This window comes from Cryptomeria japonica, chromosome 8, assembly GCF_030272615.1.
Source record: "Cryptomeria japonica chromosome 8, Sugi_1.0, whole genome shotgun sequence".
Classification (NCBI taxonomy): domain Eukaryota; kingdom Viridiplantae; phylum Streptophyta; class Pinopsida; order Cupressales; family Cupressaceae; genus Cryptomeria; species Cryptomeria japonica.
This window is the reverse complement of record NC_081412.1, coordinates 139,517,966-139,538,973: the sequence shown is the minus strand read 5'-3', so window position 1 is coordinate 139,538,973 and position 21,008 is coordinate 139,517,966. Positions and strand designations below refer to the sequence as shown.

General features: G+C 38.7%; 1 protein-coding gene across 2 annotated transcripts in view; it reads left to right on the top strand.

Annotated features, from left to right (window-relative positions):
• LOC131032306 (thioredoxin-like 4, chloroplastic) overlaps positions 1-21,008 on the top strand; it is a 111,535-nt gene that overhangs the window by 28,918 nt on the left and 61,609 nt on the right. For both annotated transcript variants that reach the window (XM_059209959.1, XM_059209958.1), the window contains exon 3: positions 3,377-3,430. In XM_059209959.1, coding sequence (XP_059065942.1) covers positions 3,377-3,430 — 54 coding nt within the window. The remainder of the gene's footprint in view (positions 1-3,376; positions 3,431-21,008) is intronic.

The following is a 21,008-nucleotide window of genomic DNA, read 5'->3' as shown; positions in this document are numbered from 1 at the left end:
AAATCAACTTCTGAGGCATGGAAGCATGTGATCCGAAATGGAACTCACATCAAATGTAACCTATGTTAGGGAACTATAATTGGAACTTTAACAAGGCTTAGGGACCACTTCCTTGCTAAAACAGGGGGTCCAAATGGAGGTGTTCAAGCATGCATAGGTGCGACTCCAGAACTTAAAGCTATTCTAGAGAAAGAGTTGGCTGCTTCAACGGTAGGCAAAATGAAGAAGGCACAAAAGAAACAGAGAATTGAAGGGGATATATCTAGATTCACATTTGTCATGTCTTCCTCTTCTGTGCAATCCAAACCGGTGAGTGTATCAAAACAGAGTGGAACATTGAACAACTTTTGGAAACCAGTAGAGAAACAACAGGTGGATGATGCAGTTGCTGATTTGTTTTACACAAGTGCTATTCCATTCAATGTCGCGAGAAATCCTCATTTCCGTATTGCAATTCAAAAAATTGCAGAGTTTGGCAAAGGGTACACACCCCTAGGTTCAGAGGCTATCAGGACAACTCTTTTGCAGAGGTCAAAAGATAGAGTGACTGAAAAATTAGCTGATGTCAAAACCACTTGGAAGGAAACAGGTTGCACTATATTGAGTGATGGATGGTCAGATATGTGTTAAAGGCCATTGATTAATGTTTTGGTGTCTTGTCCTGAAGGTGTTGTGTTTTTGAAAGTCATTGACACCATGAACCACAAGAAAACTTCAGTGTATATTTTTAAAATATTAGAGGAAGCCATTCTTGAAGTAGGGGTAGAAAATGTGGTTCAAGTGGTAATTGATAGTGCAACAAATTGTGTGGGAGCTGGGAGGCTGATTGTAGAGAAGTACCCACAGATATATTGGAGCCCATGTGCAGCCCATTGTCTTGATTTGTTGCTTCATGACTTGGCTAAATTCCCATGGGTAAATGAAGCTATTCATAGAGGGAGAGCAATTGCAAATTTCATACGGAATCATCGTTTCACATTGAGTATTTATAGGCAACATGCATCAAAGGAATTGTTGAGGCCTTGTGAAACAAGATTTGCTTCATATTATATCACTTTGAAAAGAGTGGTTGAAGAAAAAGAAGCTTTGAGATCTGTTATTTGTTCCAATTAGTGGGAAAGTTCAGTGCTTTCTAAAGGCCCTAAGGGGAAGAACATAGAGCAAATCATCTTAAACAACAATTTCTGGGAAAGTGCAGCAAAAGTTTTTCTTTTATGTGAACCAATTGTTGATCTGCTTCGTATGGTTGATGGTGACACTCCTTGCCTTGGCATGCTTTATGAAAGTATGGACCGGTGTAAGGAATCTATTCAAAAAGCACTAAATAATGAAGAAGTAGAATATATGCAGATATGGGAGACAGGTGATTGCAGATGGAAAATGATGCACACACCTTTACATGCAACAACTTGCTTTTTGGAGCCTAAGTTGTTTTCTATTGATAGAAGGGGTGATAATGAAATCATGGCAGGGCTTTACCAAGCCATTAGCAGGTATGTACCAGATTTAGAAATTGCAGCACTAATTAGAGATCAAAGTTGGCAATACAAGAGAGGAGAAGGGATGTTTGGAGGGGCAGAAGCCAAATATGACTCGCCACGTATGCCTGGATATAGATGGTGGATCGCTTATGGATCATCAGCTCCTGAATTGCAAGAGTTTGCTATTCGAATTTTGAGTCAGGGAGCAAGTTCATCAGCTTGTGAGAGGAACTGGAGTTGCTTTGACCACATCCATTCCAAAAAGAGAAACAAATTGCTGACTAGAAAGTTGGGAGATCTTGTCTATGTTCGCAGCAATTTGAAATTGCTGATGAACAAATCAGCAAAGAACACTTCTTTAGAACAAACTCTTGAAGGCATAGGAATGCCAGATGCAGATGAGCCTAACCTTGCAAATGATGAACTGAGTAGTGATACAGATGATGATGATTTGGCGTCCCAGCCAAGTGCTCTTGATGACTTAGAGTTATTTTAAAGCTCTAAAGTTTTTGATTGTTATTGTACCTTTTTGACAAAAGAACATCTTTGAAATTGTGAAAGCATACGTTTCCTATGGTTTATATTTTATAAATGTGTCATCTTTTTGTAATGATTTCAAATCTATTTATCAATGTTAAACTATTTAGGCAATTTTATAGATATATTACATATATTTATTATATTTTTTTACAAATTACATATGGCGAATTTAATTCGAATTTTATACATTTCGAATTTTTTCTGCATCGAACTTCATTCGAATTTCAAAGCTGTCGAACTTCGAATTCGAATTCGAACCTGGTGACTTAGCCTAGAACTGATGGAGCTAGTGGGAGTGGCACTTGTTTGGGTTCAAATGATTTTGAATTTGAACTTGGAGCAAATGGTGATGATCTTGATCTAGATCCTTTTGATGATTGATGAACATTGAAGATAGAAGACAATTATTATTTTTGATTGTCAATTTTGTAATTGTAATGATTTTCATATGAATTGTGAACTTGGACATATATGAATCTATGATACATTGATATATATTATATGGCATATGAGTGTATGACATAATATGATATTATTGAAATTCCGAACTATCAATTGAATTGGCATTTGGCATTGATGAATGATGAAGTAGCATACTATTAAATGTATTTAGATTTGTAATTTTGTATATTCCTTTAAATTTTTGCAAAAGGCAAATTTTTTTTTCCTCCGAACCCATGAACTGGGTTTGCGTTGCCAAACCCGCTCCCAAACCCGAACTGGTAACTTAGATTACAGCTTCTGGGTATGTTTGTAACCCTTTTGGAGCTATTTAACCTTTTGGGTATTGCTAGTTTCATTTTTAATCGGCTGTCCATACTCTGTAATAAATCTGGAAGCGATATCCAACTTGTGGGTATTTTAAATATTCAATATATGGGTGTTTATTTCCTCTAAGAATCATTGCAAAACTGATTGTTTATTGCATCATTGTATTATCTTTGAGAAATGAAATGAAGTTGCTTTTACGGTGTAGGAGACAAATATAAGGCACTTTCTTTTAAGTGAATTGCTTTTTTTTTTCTAATTTCTACTTCCCAACCATGGCTGGGTTTTTCCCATGGGACTTGTTGAGTTTAGTAAGTTTGGTGAGTCTAGTGTGTACCTGGTTGTCAAGTCTCTAGACTTGTTTAGGGTCGCCTGCCTCACAACTTATTGAGTTTGGTAACACTGATCCAAATTTGTTTAATGAATTTATAATTATTAATTTTTAATTATTTAGTCAAGATTATGCCAATATATTTGTTTACAAAAATTTATAGATTCCTTTTTTTAATTTTGAAAATATATTTTACAAATATTTGTTGTGGTTAATATTTTTTGAATAATTTTTTTAAATTTTTTTTATTATGTAGGTCATGGATGAATATGAGGAGCAGTCAGAGGTGGCTGAACGCTTAAAAATTAAGGTAATTGTCTTTATTTATATTTTCATATTATTTATGGATACCTTGCTTCTAGAATCTACCATTTTTTTATAACCTCTCTCATGTCTTGTTTCCTTAAGTTTCCTCATAATTAGTATTGATAGAGCTTACAACAGTTCTCTTCGCAATTTTTAGGTGCAGTTATTAATGACTTTCCAGTAAATTTGAGTTTTAATGTTACAAACTTGTTTTGAATCATAGAATTTTATTCAGGCTATTTTTCTCAAGACCAAAAGACATATTAGTTATCCTTGCTAAAGTTCTTCAGTACCTTACTGGCTTAACATATAAACACTGTAATGTCCCCGATTTTGGATTTTGTCTTGGAATTGTTTGTGTTAGATTTTTGGAGAAATAAGGGGAAATTATTTAATTTAATATTATATAAGTTGTCTCATTATATTCATTTAAAAAACATACGTGAGATGACTTTATATTTTATTAAATTAATAAAGTGACTTAATTATAAAATAAAAATAATTAAAAGTCACTTAAATAATAGTGTACCTCCCTGAATCTTCTAGAAGGAATCTTATGATGGGTTATGAAAATAATAAATAGAAGAGGGTAATTCATGATTGGGCATCAGTTGTTTGTTATCTTGTTTGTATTGTGGTTGTGGAGCCAAGGGTTGTCCGCAGATTTGGTCTTAGGGAACAAAACCTCCCTTTGATCTGCATAACTGAGGGGGTGAGAGATCCTCCGAAGGGTTCCCTTGAGATTGAGGGACACTCAGGCCTTCATATTGAGCATATTGAGTTGATATCAGATTTTCATGAAGTACGATTTTTGTGGAAGACTTCAACTTTGTGGTGGATAAATTGTTGAATCTTCAGTTTGGCAAAAATTAGTGTTCTTTGCATATCGATTGTGGAAGGGAAGGACAAATCGATCTCTTGGAGAAGCATTTGGAAATTATTTGTGAGTTCGCTGTTCCTATACCTGGTCTGTAACAAAATCGAACTCACAACTCCATCCCACAATTTTGTTCATTATGTATTCTTGAAGCATCAAATATCCAATCTGAATCTAGCGATATTGTTGGAGGACCTAGGTGATTCATTTTATAACATTTCAAGGAGCTAATGTGAAGGGATCAGACTTCCATCAGTCTGAAATCAGATTTGCACCAGCCAGCTGCATACCTTTGATTTTAATAATAACTCTTCAAAATTGTCTTTCAAATACATCAGCAAGGACAGCGCTACACTCAAGGGAATTAGGCGATCAGTTTTTGGTTCCAATTGTGGGCTACCAGGGGTCACATTATTTATTATCAGTCCTTCACCATTGCAGCAGGGGCAATTTCTGAGTACAAGCTGATTTGGAAGATTGGAGCCCTCAACACTCATCATTCTGTTTACTCCTTCAAGACGCCTTAACCCTTGTTCAATTGCTAATTAAGCTTCATTGTAATTATTAGTTTATGTGCATGAAAATAGGACTGCCATTTGTCTTCAGAAGTCTGAAAATGGTCAACTGATATCAGTCAGTGTGTCTGATTTTATTATTGTCATTATAATGTCACATTGTGTTATCAAATGAATAAAGGTTGAAGGAGTATTGGTTGCATCTAAAACATAATCTTTTCTGAGGATGTTGGACAACTGTTTTACATAATGTCAGTTAGTTGATTGTTCATGATTGAGAGTTTATTTCCACATGATGCATCACTAGGAAGTTGTTTATGCATTCTTGGTAACTATTCAATCAATTCTAGTCCTTTTTAGAAGTCAAAATCAGTCAAAACATGTGTTGGAAGGATTTCCTATCAAACTGAAATTCTGAAACTACATATCAGCGAGACCTAAACTTGGTAACAGCAGGTTGATTAGACAAGTGTTCATAAATATTCCTTGTATCACCACAGGGGATATTACAAACACAGACCAACATCTTGAAATTAGAGTTGCATACTGACAAAATATGGTATTAGATACAAATATGGATATGGTATTAGATATGGATATGTCAAGTTTTTGAGACCCCTAATACATATATGGCTGGATATGACAATTATTACTTTTTTACTTACTAAACCTCCAAGGCACCTAGGAACTGTAAAAAAAGAGCATTAAAACTCAGCTTTTGGTAACACGGAGTTCTGTATTATCCCCACAATTTTTTTCAATTTACTTCCAGTTACAATCACAACAAGAATCGTTAAGGTTAGGAAATCAAGATACAATAATACTGAAATCGTAACTCTTCCACTTTCTGATCACCAAGTGCCCAATATGGGAAGGTGAAAGCATATGATGTTGAGGGGATTGTTAGCTTCAAATAACTGGAAATAATACAATGCTTGGCCGGCAAGCCAGCCCCTTCCACTTTCCAGCGGGATATGAAGAATATTAAAAATCACTTGGCGGTAAATCAGCCAAGGATGATGCAAGAAATTGAAGAACAATCACTCTACCACTTATGCAGCGGGAGGACTAGAAATGAAATAGCAATCAACTCCACCACTTATTCAGCGGGAGGACTGAAAATGAGATTACAATCAACTCAACCGCTTATTCAGCAGGAGGACAGAGTTACAATAGATAAGAAGGCGGCAAGCCAACCTCTTCCACTTATGCAGTGGGCCAAAGAACAACAATCCAAGTATATAGCTGTTAGTACTACTAATCAACTTTACAATGCAAACATGGGTTACAAAATTACTAGAATCACTGTCCAAACTAGGCGGCAAGGCCAGCCTCTTCCACTTATGCAGTGGGACTAGGAGAGATCAAAGAAATTGCTGTTAGTAACTTAGTACTACTACTAGCATTACAATATGAATCATAGAAGATAAGAATGAAGAACCAACAGCTGCAAACAATTACCAAGATCACTTTCTCTCCACACAAAAGAACCCACACACCCAATAACCAACTCCACACAAGAAGACACTCCAAAACGGAAAATCTCTAAATCTGATATACTCCCAACACGCTGAAAACACAGACTAGCAAGCTAAGAACTCACTAATTTACTCATAACTCTTTCCACACTCATCTGAATCACCTCCAAACAGAAGCAAATGAGAGATACAATGATGGCGATAAGGATGGAAATGAAAGACATCAACTAACAATGCCCAAACCCATGGCATACAACCCAAAGCACTCCTAGCATAAAGCGTTTACAACAGAAAACTTCGACTTGCATAATAAAATTCAATACTCCAAGAAAACCAACGAAAACTTACAAGATGAGTCGCTCATGACATAGGAAATGAATGAGAAAATACCGAGAACGAACAGACACTCGAGCAAGAAGATATGACTGAAAATCACCTTCAGCCACTCCAAAAACCAGCAAACTGGAAACACGCCCAACACACCAAAAACTAAAAATCTCCCAATCACTTCGATCAGCACAATCTCTCTCTGGATGAAAGATAGTCACAAATAATCAGCTAGGCACCGTCTTTCAAGTACGAAACTGATGGTTGCTAGGAAGCTTTGAACTTCGAAGCTCAACTCTGGCACCAATTTGGCAACACATCGTTACAAATATTCATGGATACCCAAAACAAGAGACCAACACTCTTATTTATAGCTTTTGAAGCGCCAAATTCAAATTCAAATTCACTCCCAAATGGACACCAAATCCAAATGCACATTCAATTCTCTCAAATTTGTAATTTGCATTTTATTTCTCCTTTCTCCAAGTCGACCTTCTCATAGAAGTAAATATACTTTATAAAAATGGCAATAAAATCATAATGTGACATCCAAGGTAGATAAGTGAAATATATTATAAAATGAACTTATTTCTCCATAAGGCGTCCATCTTGCCTTATTAATATTTTACTTTATAAAGTATTTTTCCTCAACAATAAATCGCCCAAGGAATAGTAATATTTTATTCGGCAACAAATACATTATTCCCTCAAGTGGACACCAACTTTAGCCAATGCTAAAATAACACTAAGTATAAACCTTTTTTTAATGAGAATTTCCTCCAAAGGCGTCCAACCATAAGTTATAAAATTAAACTGCATTTTGGCACCCCATTATGAAGGTAAAATATTTCGCCAAATAGACTTAGGATAAAAATATTATTTTCTCCTTTTCCCAAGTCATCCATCCATAAAATAATCAAATATTAAAACCTTATGCCTAAGGTATTAGTATATTAAAAATACCTTCTCAAATACTGATTATTGCCAAATTGAGCTGGGGACTGAAATGCTAGAAATCACCAAAACTGAATTGAGTTGGAGCTCTGAATTGAACTGCTAAAAATAGTCATCTGAGTGAACACAGGATCTTGCCAAAATAATACTGCCAGAAATAGCCACTGAGTAAGTTGCAGAACCCCTGCCCAAAATAGCACTGCCAAAAATAATACTTACTATAAATAGCATACTGCTAAAAATAGTAAGTGTTTCTAAAGTGATTTTTACCACATTTTGAGCAGCTACCAAACTTACTAAAAATAGTAAGTCCTGAAAAGGTCCTTCGATTGGTTTGCATGTTATACCATCGTAGAGATCACAGAAAACCAAAGAACTCAACTGCTTCTGCCTCCACTTACTAAAAATAGTAAGTCAAAGAAACTCCATAACTTTTTATGCATGTACCCTCACTGCAAAGCTTTTTGAAAACCCAGAAGGAATCCAGAACCCAAACTGACAAATTCCAAAATACAAGCCTTAAAAAATGCAGAAAGATCCTCCCAGAGGTAGGAAACCCTACTTTTTGCTTTCGAATAGCCTACGGGTCTCCGGAATAGGCTAACGGTCCCCAAAACAAACTAGAGCGAAAAAGGGGACATTACAATCTGCCCTTCCCAAAATTGCTTATCCTCAAGCAATGCCACCACAACTCCAGAGAATTTTAGATTGATCCACACCAAAGCAAGTACGATCCTAGGGTCCCATGTCTGTCTCAAGATGAACCCACCATGCTGATGTTGCGTCACTTTGATCACATTAGTGAAAACATCACACCACAACTGCACTAACCTCCCTTGTAACTCCAAAATGTTACCATGCATGATGCTTAGACTGAAAAATCTTGAGGGACTGAAATCAATATCATGCAGCATCTCATGCCCATAAAGCTCTGAGTAATCAATATCAACAATGCCATTGTCTATTACAAGCCTAGGCAATAGGAAATTAAGTCTACTCAACTCACAATCAAACTCCACAACATATCTCCCCAAGGTGTCAAGTAGAGCGATGACTGTAAATGTGACTTCTTTAAATCTCCCTGCTTTGCAGGAGCTCAACAAACTCATATTCATTACTCCACTTGAATCTACTAGGCCTCAATTGAATTATATTGATACAACCATGGAGACTTCTGAAATCTCTTATAGTTCCCACTCCAAACACCTCAGAATGATGAACCATAGAAAGCAAAGGTTCGCTGTCCCAATCATAAGTAGAAGAGAGGGCATAAGAATGACCACTAGTTAGAGCTTGAACACTTTCCATACACAGATACTGATTGCCCCAATTTGCCATACCTCTCATCTGAGACCATAAACCTGTCCTTCCAGGAGACCGTGAAGTCTGGAAAAGAGTATACCAGCAGCCCGCCAAGTCTGAAATGATTGTCTTGAGATCTGATTTTAGGAAAATTAGCATCCAAGAAGATGAACAGCTGCTGCAATACAAGAAATCATCATCCAAAACAACACATATGCTTACGTTCAAGGCTGGAAATATCCTCTCTAGTGACTCCACTCCACATAGAAACATCCTTTGCTCAAAATATCTCCCCAATCCACTAGTTGATGAGCAAAAGGAACCATCAAATGGCTGGTAAAGAAGGGAACAACACCATCAAGACTGAAAATTTGTTTCTTATCTATCCAAAGATCCTTCTTTTCACATGTAATAAGCTCCATCAGACCATGTTGACGATCTCGAGCCTGGATACCCAACCGAAAGTGATTTTCAACACACTGAAAAGAAAACTCAACACATTGCCAAGTGCTAGTGAGGACAAGTGCATACTTAAGAAATTGATGTCTACTCTAGTGAACCCTTGAAGCCTAACCATGAAAGCTTCAACAACATTGGAATATGGAGCAAATGTTGTCCTCAAATCCAACTCCCAAAATGGATTGGTATGAGCCTTATTATTGTTCAACCCAAGGAATAGGTTATCAAACATGCAATCACCACGTTTTGGTCCTTCTTTCTCCCCTACTTCATGAGTAACAAGTCTGAAATCTTCACTCCATGCTCAAAGTACATGTGGAAGGAATTATGAGCAACGTATGTATATGCAGAGATAGATGCAGATATGTATGTAGTAACATTGTATGTTCTGGATATTTATTAGCATACAGTATATAATTTTGGAAAGTTAAGATATAGGTAGATTATATATATACACCATACCAACAGGATGTGCAATCCCACCACTGAAATGATTATTGCTGAAGCCTTCTTTTTGTTTTCCACATTGATGCCCTCCTTGACGTTAACACGTACTCTCTTTATACCCCTTTCTAGGTAGGGTGGCGTCTCTTCACTAGGGGTGGAATTGCTTTAGGCTAATGCATTGTAATATTCCCACTTTTTTTTTTTTGAATTATTTCAGCTTACAACCAACACAAACACCCGTTAGGGTTAGAAAATGAAATCTTAATAATGCTGAAAGTAACCCTTTCCACCTTTTGATCACCCAAAGCCCAATCTGGGAGGGTGAGAGCATGCAGTGTAGAGGGGATCGTTGATGCAAGAAACTGAAATTGAATACAATACTTGGGCGGCAAGCCAACCCCTTTCCCTTTTTAGCGGGATAATGAGAACATTGAAAGATCACTTGGCGGTAAACCAGCCAAGGACAAGCCAATAAACTGAAGCAGCAATCACTCGACCACTTTTCAACGGGAGGAGGATAATTACAAGGAAAACAGATCACTACCACTTATGCAGTGGGAGGACTAGGAATGAAAACAACAATCACTCTATCTCTTGTGCAGTGGGAGGACAGTTTTACAAAATCCAAATGTAGGCAGCAAGCCAGCCTCTTCCACTTTTTCAGCGGGATTTGCTTTACAATCCAAAAAACGGCTTATAGTACTAATATCCAGTCTTACAATGAGAAGTATGAATCTTAGAATGGAGGGAAGATACTGTCCATTACAATGAATATTTCCAAGCTAAACACACTTAGCAAACTCAAACACACCCATAGAGAAATAACACACCATTGACTCCTATTCTGAAAAAGTAATTTGCAGTACGCATAACACGTAGAAAACAACCACTACCTAAATCACTGAAAAGCTCATAACTCGCCCAAAACACCTCTGAATGACACAAGAACAGAAGCAAATGGAAGATAAGACGAAGACGATAAGACTAGAACCCCAAACCTGCAACATAGACACCAAAACCAAACAACGCGCAACCCGAGGCAACCAAGGAATGGTACAACCCATCTGGTAAGTATGATTTGCATTATAAAATTCAAATCAGCAAATGAGGATCTGCAAATTGGTAGACTCTATTGCCTAGGGGAGAGAATTAATCAGAGTTAATACCCAAAATGACTTGGCGAACACACAGAGACTCACAAACAGATTTCTACTTCAGCGCACACACCAACCAGCAGCATGAACACTCAGAAAACACTCCAAAACATCTGAAATTGAAACACAAATCTGCAACATTGTTTCTCAAATCTACTCCTTTGGATGAAGAGCAGTCACAAACTCGATTAGTTGCTGTATTGCAAGCAAGAAACCAAGCGGTAGCTAGGAGGTATGCATTCCCCAAAGCTTCACTCCAAATTTTGGCAGCACTTCGTTATAATTTTCTTCATAGATGACAAATGAGGAACCCAACACTCATATTTATAGATTCTGGAGGCTCAAATTCAAATTCACATGGCGCCCAAATTCCCCTCATTTCATTTCATTTCATTACATTTCATTACATTTCATTACATTTCATTACATTTCATGTCATCTTCTAGACTTGGCATACCAAAACATGTCTCCAAATTGTACCTTTTTCAATGGTCATCATTTAATAAAATAACAACATAATAAAACATGAATAACCTTGTTTTTAGGCGCCACCATGACTTAGAAAAATAATGTGACTTATTACAAAAATATATTTTTCCCCTTCCTAAGTAGTCCAAGATCATAGCAGAGTCACCTTATTAAAATTGCCAATAATGTGTAAAGTGAGCGCTCAACAATGACTTATAAATAATAATATAACTTAGGCAATCTTACTTAGAAAATCGTCCAACTTGCCTTGAGTTATAATTTAATTAAAAACACCATGGCGACCCCTTGAAGTCAAAACACAAATTACGCCTAGGCCATGGGGAATAATAAAGTATTAAAAAATACTTTTTTCTTCCAAAAACTGAATACTACCAAAATGAACTGAGGCCAAGGTACTGAATTGCATTGCAAAAAATAGTCATCTGAGTTCGAACACAGGATCTTGCCAAAAATAACACTGCCAGACATAGCCACTGAGCTGAGCTGCAGAATCCCAACCAAAAATAACATTGCTAAAAATAGTACTTACTATAAATAGCATACTGCTAAAAATAGTGAGTGTGTCAAAAGTCATTTTCATCACATTCTGAGCAACGGTCATGACTTACTAAAAATAGTAAGTCCTGAAATCATCTCTGAAGAATTTGCATGTCAAACCACGTTGGAGCTCTCAAAAAACCTAGAAAACCCCTATAAAGCAAACAACCGTCAACCTGTTGCAATTTACTAAAAATAGTAAATTTAGAAATCTTCTCTGATTGGAATGCATGTTATTCCATCTTGAAGCTCACAAAAAGCCTAGAAAGGATCTAGAGAGCAAACTGTAGAACTCCTGCAAACACCTCTCTGAAAACCTTCCTGAAGACAAAAACCCTAATTTAGTCTTTGGTTAGCCTATGGGTTTCCAAAATAGGCTAAGACTTCCATCCATCAGTCTAGAACTGAGAAGGGGACATTACGTACACCCCTTCCGAAATCCGATTGCTCTCTCTAATCACTTTAGTTAAGGTTGGTTAACCTTGATCATCGTGGGGAAGACTTAAGCCTCACGATCTTCATGTTGCGTTGTCTGTTGTGAGAAATGTTCATAACATCTATGATGCGTCTGTCCCCTGTGAAGGTGACATGCGATCTGTCTGATCACTAACGTGGGGTATGACAAAAAAGTGATCTCTAGTAGACAAAATCATACTTCTGAGCACAACACAAACTTTACATATCATAATACTTGCTACTTTTCCATAGAGACTAAACAAGGGACCTACATGCCCTAGATACTCCTCACAACAATGGCCTCATCCACTTTCACTTTTGGGAATATTATGTGCAGAACACTTGTAATGCCCTGCCAAGGAACCCTAGAGGATATGAGAAAAAGCACATGAAAAGACATGGAAATATTTTTTTTTTAAAAACTTTTAAGTGAAAACATACATATGAACTAGGCTCACACCTCAAGATAGGTTATGTACACGTCTACAACTACGCATTGTAGAAGACTCAACATACAACTCTAAAAAACTCCTCTAAGGGTTCTCTAACGTCATTACCTTCATAACGCATCTAAGCATGGTTCATGACCTCATGGCCGATTAAGAGATAACTCAGTTATTCTTCTACTCATTACATTACTTGTCTAAGTTCGTTTTAAAGCACCAATTGAAGTTTTCCTATGATAGCATCATAATTTAGAAACCAACAGAATGCATCCATACTCATGAGTGGTGGCCGACTCCAACATCAATCCACTAACATCTATTCTACTCATCTCATTATTGTAATCATTACATTACTCTCCATCTGGAGTGTTCGTAATATATAATGCTCAATTACAATCCTTGAATCAATAATAAATAATGGTAAGGAAAGAGAAAGATCAAGAGAGGAAGGAAGTGATGAAGCTCTCCAAGTATTTATGAACAAGGTCCACTAGTCCCCAACAGTGGTGTGCAACGCCACCCGACCATGTGGTACCCTCAAGTCTACCCCACTGTGGGAGTGGAGATAGTCACATGGCCCATACAATGAAACAACAAGCAAGCCTACAATGGTTTACACTCACATTAAACAAAGAGCATACACAACAGAACAAGCATACAAGAATGCAATGCAATAACAAGGATAGGAATGATACCAAGTTATGAATCCATCATGGGTCACTACTCAAATCTACACGGGGTTGGATACTAGAGACCAAAAGGAGTGTCATTGGATAGCTCAAAGAGATGGCTCATGCGGAACCAAGTAGTCCTTTCGTGAAGGCAAGGAAACTTGATCATGCCAGATCAACGCCCCACAGACGGCTAGGCCTTCCCACTACGTCCTTAGCTTATACAAGCACTCAAGACACACAAGGGGCATCCATAATTATCTTATTAGTGTTTTTTCCCCAATTTTTATTAATGTTAACACTTGCATTACACAACTCTCCAATGAGTTACCCTGGCAGCCACTTTGGGCCTCGACCCCCATTGAGAGCCACTCCCCTTGTTGACTCTAGGTATCCACACCCAAGCTCATGCATGAAAAGAGGTAAAATAGTATAGATACATATTCTTATCATCATAATGGCATTTCCACATATCATTTTCACAATGCCTTACAATGCATTTCGGTTGCCCTAATCAAGGAGTAAATGTAGGGCCTCGAGCACATAAATGAATCCAAATTGATCCCAAATCAAGCATACAAGTATAATTCTTTGCGCCACATCATAGAATCATGCTAAAACAATCATAAATCACTCACATCAGGGTCAATTGGGCCTTGGAAGTCAACCTAAGGGCCAAACGGGTCCAAGCAGGGACTATAGACAAAAACTGATCAAAGGTACCACATTGGTGATCAGATGTGCCATTTTGGGCATCAATTGTGCCATTCTAGGCATCAAATGCACCACGGTATAGCAAATGCGCCACTTTGCATATCAGATGTGCCACTCTACTAATCAGATGCACATCAACATGTCAGAGGTGCCTTGCTATCCAGTTTGGGTCCCGAGAGCTCCAAATTGGCCAAATGGGCAGGGTTTACATCAAAATTGAACATGATCCATTTGGAAACTCCCTCAAGACATCTCAAAATTTATAAACCAATCACCCAAACCAGATTCCCAAATAAATTTGGACAACATTTACCCAATAACAACCCATTTTAACAACAAATCTCAACACTCATACAAACTCACAAATCAGACACATATGGAATTAAATTACACTCACAATATGATCAAAACTCAATTCCTAATGCATCATACACATCCAAAGAGAGATTAAATTGAAGAACAAGGAGAAAAGAAAAGAGAACCTCTTTCAAAAATGGAAGAATCCCTCAAACTCAAACTGCAAATACCTGTTGTGACCATTTCACACATCGCCCCATCGCAAATGGGGACCCCCTCTTTTCGCTTTTTTTCGCTCGTTTTCGCTTTCGTTTTTAGGATTTTGTTAGTTAGTTAGTCGTCTGGATTTAGGGTCAAGCCTTAGGGTTTTTAAATTTTGTCCTTTCAGGCCAGAATCCAGTCGCTTTTGAGAGCTTTTTGAGCTTCCTTTTCTAGAATGCAAATTTTGAATGCAATGAATTCGCCAAAATGGTCTAATTTTCAATTGGAATGTTGATGCAGAGCTTTAATTTGTCTAAGTGTTGAAACTGAAATATGAATTTTTGTCCGATTGAATATTTTTGACCAAATTTTGACCTTTTTTGATTTTGATCCTGGGCATTGGAATTGATTTGTTTTCGCCTCGTGAAGTGTTAAAATGTGAAAAATCATGTTATTTTGGCCTGTAGGAGCTAAATCGCTCCTGTCCCTCAGTGAAGGACGGGAGCTCATTTTCAAATATCTCACTACTCCTGCAGAGTCCGGACAAATTTCGAATTGGAAGTGATGGAGAGCGGCGAGATCTTTCCATTGAATATAAATTGAAGATTTTCATGAGCACAGAAATGTCTCCAGGAGAAAAATCGCTCCTGTCCCTCAGTGAAGGACCGGAGCTACAAATCTAATTTCGCCTTGTCCTTGCGAGATTTCGATGACTTAACAATTTGAAAGGGTCCAAAGGAAGATGCTTTGCCAAATGAATATAATTTGAGATGCAAAAATGAAGGAGAATGACCTAGAATGCTAATATCGCTCCTGTCCCTCTCCCAGGGACCAGAGCGATTTCCTTCATTAGGCAAGATCCGAGCTAAAATCAAGGCAAGTTTACGTACAAAGGCAAAGGAAAACATGAGATGAACGCATTGAATACAAATTGAAGATTTTTTAGACGTCCACAAGAGTGCTAAGACCCAGTTCGCTCCTGTCCCTCAGGAAGGGACCAGAGCGATTTTTGATATAAATGATTTTCTTGCAAAGTTACAGATGATGTCAGGACATGAACGAATGGAGTGGAGCATGACGAGTCCGTTGAATATAAATTTAGAACCTGACAAAGTGAAATAAGAGCCACAAAAGGAGGGTCGCTCCTGTCCCTCTCCAAGGGACCAGGGCGATACAATGGTGATGTTACTTCCTATGCAAGTTCAAGGTCGATCCAAGTCAAGACAAGGTGGCGAGGGACATTTCAAGGCGTTTTTAGCAAGCACAAACATTCAAAGGTCGTTATAATGAAGAGATTTGCACCCTAGGACCTAGTTCGCTCCTGTCCCTCAGGAAGGGACCAGGGCGATGTTAGATGCATTGGCCATTTCATGCAAGTTTTTACGTAAGGACAAGATGTTGCAATGTTTTAGAGGGTCCATGGTATGATAAAAGGATGATATACAAGGGTTTTGAACGTAAAATGATCATCATTTTGAGCATGGAGACTATATCGCTCCTGTCCCTCTCCAAGGGACCAGGGCGATTTGCTTTGGATTCCTCGTTTTGCTTCAAGTTCAAGCTAAGTCAAGACGTCATAAGATAGCATATGGTCCAAGGCATCATTTGAAGATAATTCGCAAGAGTGTTGAACGTCCAAACATTGCCAATCAAGGTAAAAGCTCACATCGCTCCTGTCCTTTGGACAAGGACCAAGGCGATATCACCAAAAGCGCTCATATTCTTTCAAAAACGAGGCAAGGCGAGGTTAAGCGAGGTAAGGGACGACGTTTAGAAGACATTACAATGAAGATCGAAGTGCAAACTTGCCAAGGTTAAGGAGAAAAACATGGATCGCTCCTGTCCCTCTCCAAGGGACAAGGGCGATGATCCCTCAAAGCGTCCAAACACTTCGTGCAAACAAATGAAACAAACGCAAAAGGAACAAGCATAGGTGTTTTTCGCCCTACAATGAAGATCGAAGATAGAAGATGCATATTGAACGTGGAAAAATGAAGATTGCTCCTGTCCTTTGGACAAGGACCAGGGCGATGGACATCCAAAAAGGGACCCATGAACGCACACAAGGCAATCAAATTCGAAGGACCATCAAAATGATCAATGTTGAACGTGGGGATGAAGGAGTTGGACGTAAAAAAATGCAAAAATCAAGACAAAATCATGGATCGCTCCTGTCCCTCTCCAAGGGACCAGAGCGATGAGGTACGTCCCCTTTGTTTTCATAGTTTTGGCGCCAAATAAACAAATTCAAATTTCCTTAAATGCTAAGTTCGATAAAATTGAAAATCTAATTTAATTAGCATTTAATATGGCGTTGATCTTTTATTAATTATTTTTGCTTTTAAAAATCGAAATTTGAAAATTAAAAAACGCAAGGCATTAATAATTAATCAATTAATTAATTAATATAAAATCGATTTCAAGCGCTCATGTATCCAAGTCGGCCTTCTTATTTTATTAAAAATCATTTAAAAATCATTTAAAAAGGTGTTTTTATCTTCAAGTCGGCCAAAGGGGATGAAAGGGTGAAAGCGCTATATAAGGGGAGTGAAAGATTTCATTTTCACACAATCATTTTTTTTATCCTTCATGCGAATTGAGGAAAGCAAAGGTGGTGCGAAGTGTGCTTGAAGTGTGGAGTGCGAATTAAGTTGAAAACCAAAGGTGGCGCTAACATCAAAGGGTGGTGCGATATCTTGAAGACTTCATTGGAGCGAATTTGCCATGGATTAAAGACCACGTCAAAGGTGCGAGACTTGGGGATTTGTTTGTGCGAACTTGAAGATCCATTTGAGCAAATTGACAAAGGCAATAATTGAAGATCACGTTGAAATCCAAAAGGTGGCGAGGTTGATTTTTTTGAGGAGACCACATTGAAGATCTATTTTTTACCTCAATTTTGCCTAGGCGATCTTTTCCTTATTTTGCATTCTAGAGTTAGCTCTCGATTTGAGGTATGGCGATTTAATTATTATTGCTTTATTCTTTCGTCGTCATATTTTAAATTTTGAAGTTTTGAATTTTGAATCTCTTAGCTCAATCGTTGTTTTTTAGGAAATGATAACTCTAGAGACTTATCATGACGTTTCCTAAAAACTTCTCTCTCTTATTTACATTATTCATTGCAAAATCGAGTTCTTATAATGAAATGTTGTGTAGGTATGGCGACCCCAAAGGCGGGAGCATCCACCAGCCGCTCAGCTCTCATGAAAGAAGATCAGAAGACCGAAGAAGTGGAGACCAAGATCGTGTCAAAGTGGAGCAACATTGGAGATACCAACTTGGGGAACTTTAGCACGAAGAAGTTCCGAGAGGTCCCTTACATTGGCAAGCCATCACCTGTCGCCCGGAGAATAATAGAGAGTGGCATCATTAAGGCGGCCGGTTTTCCTCCAGCTATTCAGTGCCACGAGTTGATGATCGAGTGTGCCCGTCACTACAATCCACAGTCCAGGACAATTGTGTCCAATGAGGGAAACACTTTGGCGTACCTTTCAGAGGAAGCCATAAGTGAAGCCTTCCATCTTCCAGAGCACAGGGACATGATATACAAGAGCATTGAAGGAGCCAGATCAGTGTACGATGATGATCCAGATGCTTGCCTAAGCATAATCAATAAGAACTGGCTACTTAAGAGTCGTCCCCGTCTAAGCAAGGTACCGAACACACCGCACCGGATTGATTTCCAGGAGGAGTACAGAGATTTGATTACCATGCTCAACAGAGTTACAGGAGCACCTCATGCCTTCTATTTTGAGAAGTGGATGTTTTACTTCATCCAGGTGATTGTTCAAGGAAAGGGTACAATACATTGGGCTAGGATAATTAGCCATTGCTTAGACGTACAGTTGAGGAGACTCAGGGCTACTAAGTCCTTCCATATGAGTTCATACGTCATCTATGCTTTGATCAGGAGCGTTGAGTACGCAGGACTACCTCACAGAGGAGTGATTGGAAGAGGACCCGGCGAGGTCAGAGCTTGTGAATCCTATACCTACTTGCATCATCCGCCAGGGAAGAACTACAAGTTAGTCAATGATACTTTCACGATGAACATCACAAGGACGTTGCAAGGTGGAATTCACAACAGATTATCTCAGGATGCCCAGGAGTTCATCAAGAGGTACGGTGCTTGGTTCATTCAGTTTCCCAAGTTCACTTACATTAGAGTGCATGGATGTCCTTTACCTCCATACATGTTGCCGAGGTACCCGACAGACAGAATTGTGTTACTTGAAGTAACAAGGCAGTTGGTAGCATATGTGAAGGCATTCAGACACAGACATCAGAATGGAGTCCAGGTACCTATTATTTTGGGTAATTCAGTTGAGGTATGTCCTAATGTCTTAGCCATGGATGACGCAGAGAAGGAGTTAGCCTTGTATTCTTTTTCATCTTTTGCTTGGAGAGAGAGCTTTGATCCACATGGACATTTAGAGGAGACGGTCGGTAGAAGATTTAGACATGAGCACCAAATTGAAGATTTTATGATGAACCTCCTAGATGATCTTGAAGTGAAACGAAAGATACATTCTAGATTGCCTTTGGATTTCATCAGGAAATGTAGGATTTACAGAGTGGCCGACCAAGCTCAGGACAATGGCAGGCACATCCAGTCTTCCTATGATAGAGAAAGCAAAACAATAAGGTTGGATTGGAATGAGCCCGAGGCCGTGGATTTAGATGATTTGATGGCACCAGTTTTGTCTTGTACTCGCAGATGGGTAGACGTTCAGCATCAGAAGTTGAGAGAACAAGGCATAGCTATGTCTTTTACTTTGGTAGAAAAACCAGCCGAAGGTGGAGCAAGCGTGAGTGAAGGCAATCCTAATCCTAGGAATTCAGGTGAAGGTAACCTTCGATGTGCCAGTGAGGGCAATCTCCATCCGAGAGGTTCGAAGAGAAAGGAAAGATCAGAAAAGAAAGAGCCTTCCAAGAAAAAGCAAGGTGCCAACAAAGATCAAACACCAGGTACTTCTTCCAGACTAGAGAATAGAACAATTCGAGTGGAAGAGTCCATGGAGTCTATGGTACAGAATGACAGGCAGGAGGAAGGACAGGCACAACATGTTTCATCCGATGGATCTCTCCAAGACTATGATTTAGAAGAAGATAATGAAATAACATCTCCTTCCAGACAAGAAGAAATAGTACATAAAGAAATTCAAGTTCAAGAGACAAGATCGAATATCCCAGATTGGTTGAAGGAAAGATTGACCAAGGTGATTGTAGTAGAGGACGAGGACAGTGCAATTGATTTAGAGAGCCTTGTTGGACGTTCACATATGACAACAGAGAAGAAGAAGGCTACAAAGATGTCCAAGATGATTCGAGATGAGACTGGATCTAGAAAACTGCAGATAGCTACACCGGCAGCAGATAAATACGAGGGTGAGATCCTAGCAGAGGACTGTCATATACAGACTATTGAGTTGGGACCATCCACTGCAGAGCAGACAATGGAGGATGCCACCGACACATTTGAGGCATTGAAGGACAAGCTTAGAGAAGAAGTGGAAAAGAATAGAAAGCTTGAGAGAGAGGTCGGTGCATGGAGGACATATTTCAGTCACATCAATGAGCCCCTGGGACGTCAGGATCCAGTTAGATCACCAGTGCAGGCATTGCCCCTTCAATCGATCAATGAAGCAGAAAGATTCAGGAACCTGGTCCAGCGTACATGTAGTTGGATGGATAGATCTCATACAGTGGCCATAGGGTTTGTTACAAGGATGTCGAAGATCATTCATCAGGCTATCCAAGTTCTTGAGATTATCCACAGATTGATGGCAACAGTAGCTGCATTTGCCCATACCAAGGACGTTACCATCCCTGTCTTGAAAGTAATAAGACACACATCCAGAAGAATTTTAGCGCAGGAGAGGATCTTAGAAGGTGATTCTCACAGTTTGTTTCAGTGGTCAACCTTACTCCATATAAAGAATGTTCTCTTCGAGGACATCAGTGTTAGATGTGGTCAAGTTGAGGAGGTGATCAATCCGATCCAGGACAGAGTATTTGAGGTACTTCGTACCATTCTTGGCAGAAGGATCGAAGTTGAGACAGATGTGGATATGCAGGAATTTGAGGATAGAATCAAGATCATCTTTTGCAAGGACGCAGATGTTACAGATGAGCAGTATGATCAGATGTATGCCACCATGCTCCTGATTGATAGAACGAAGGAACTTGAATCTACTTGGGACGCAGCTCTTCTAGATGCATTCGATCAGGTTATCCACTTAGAAGAGAGTATCA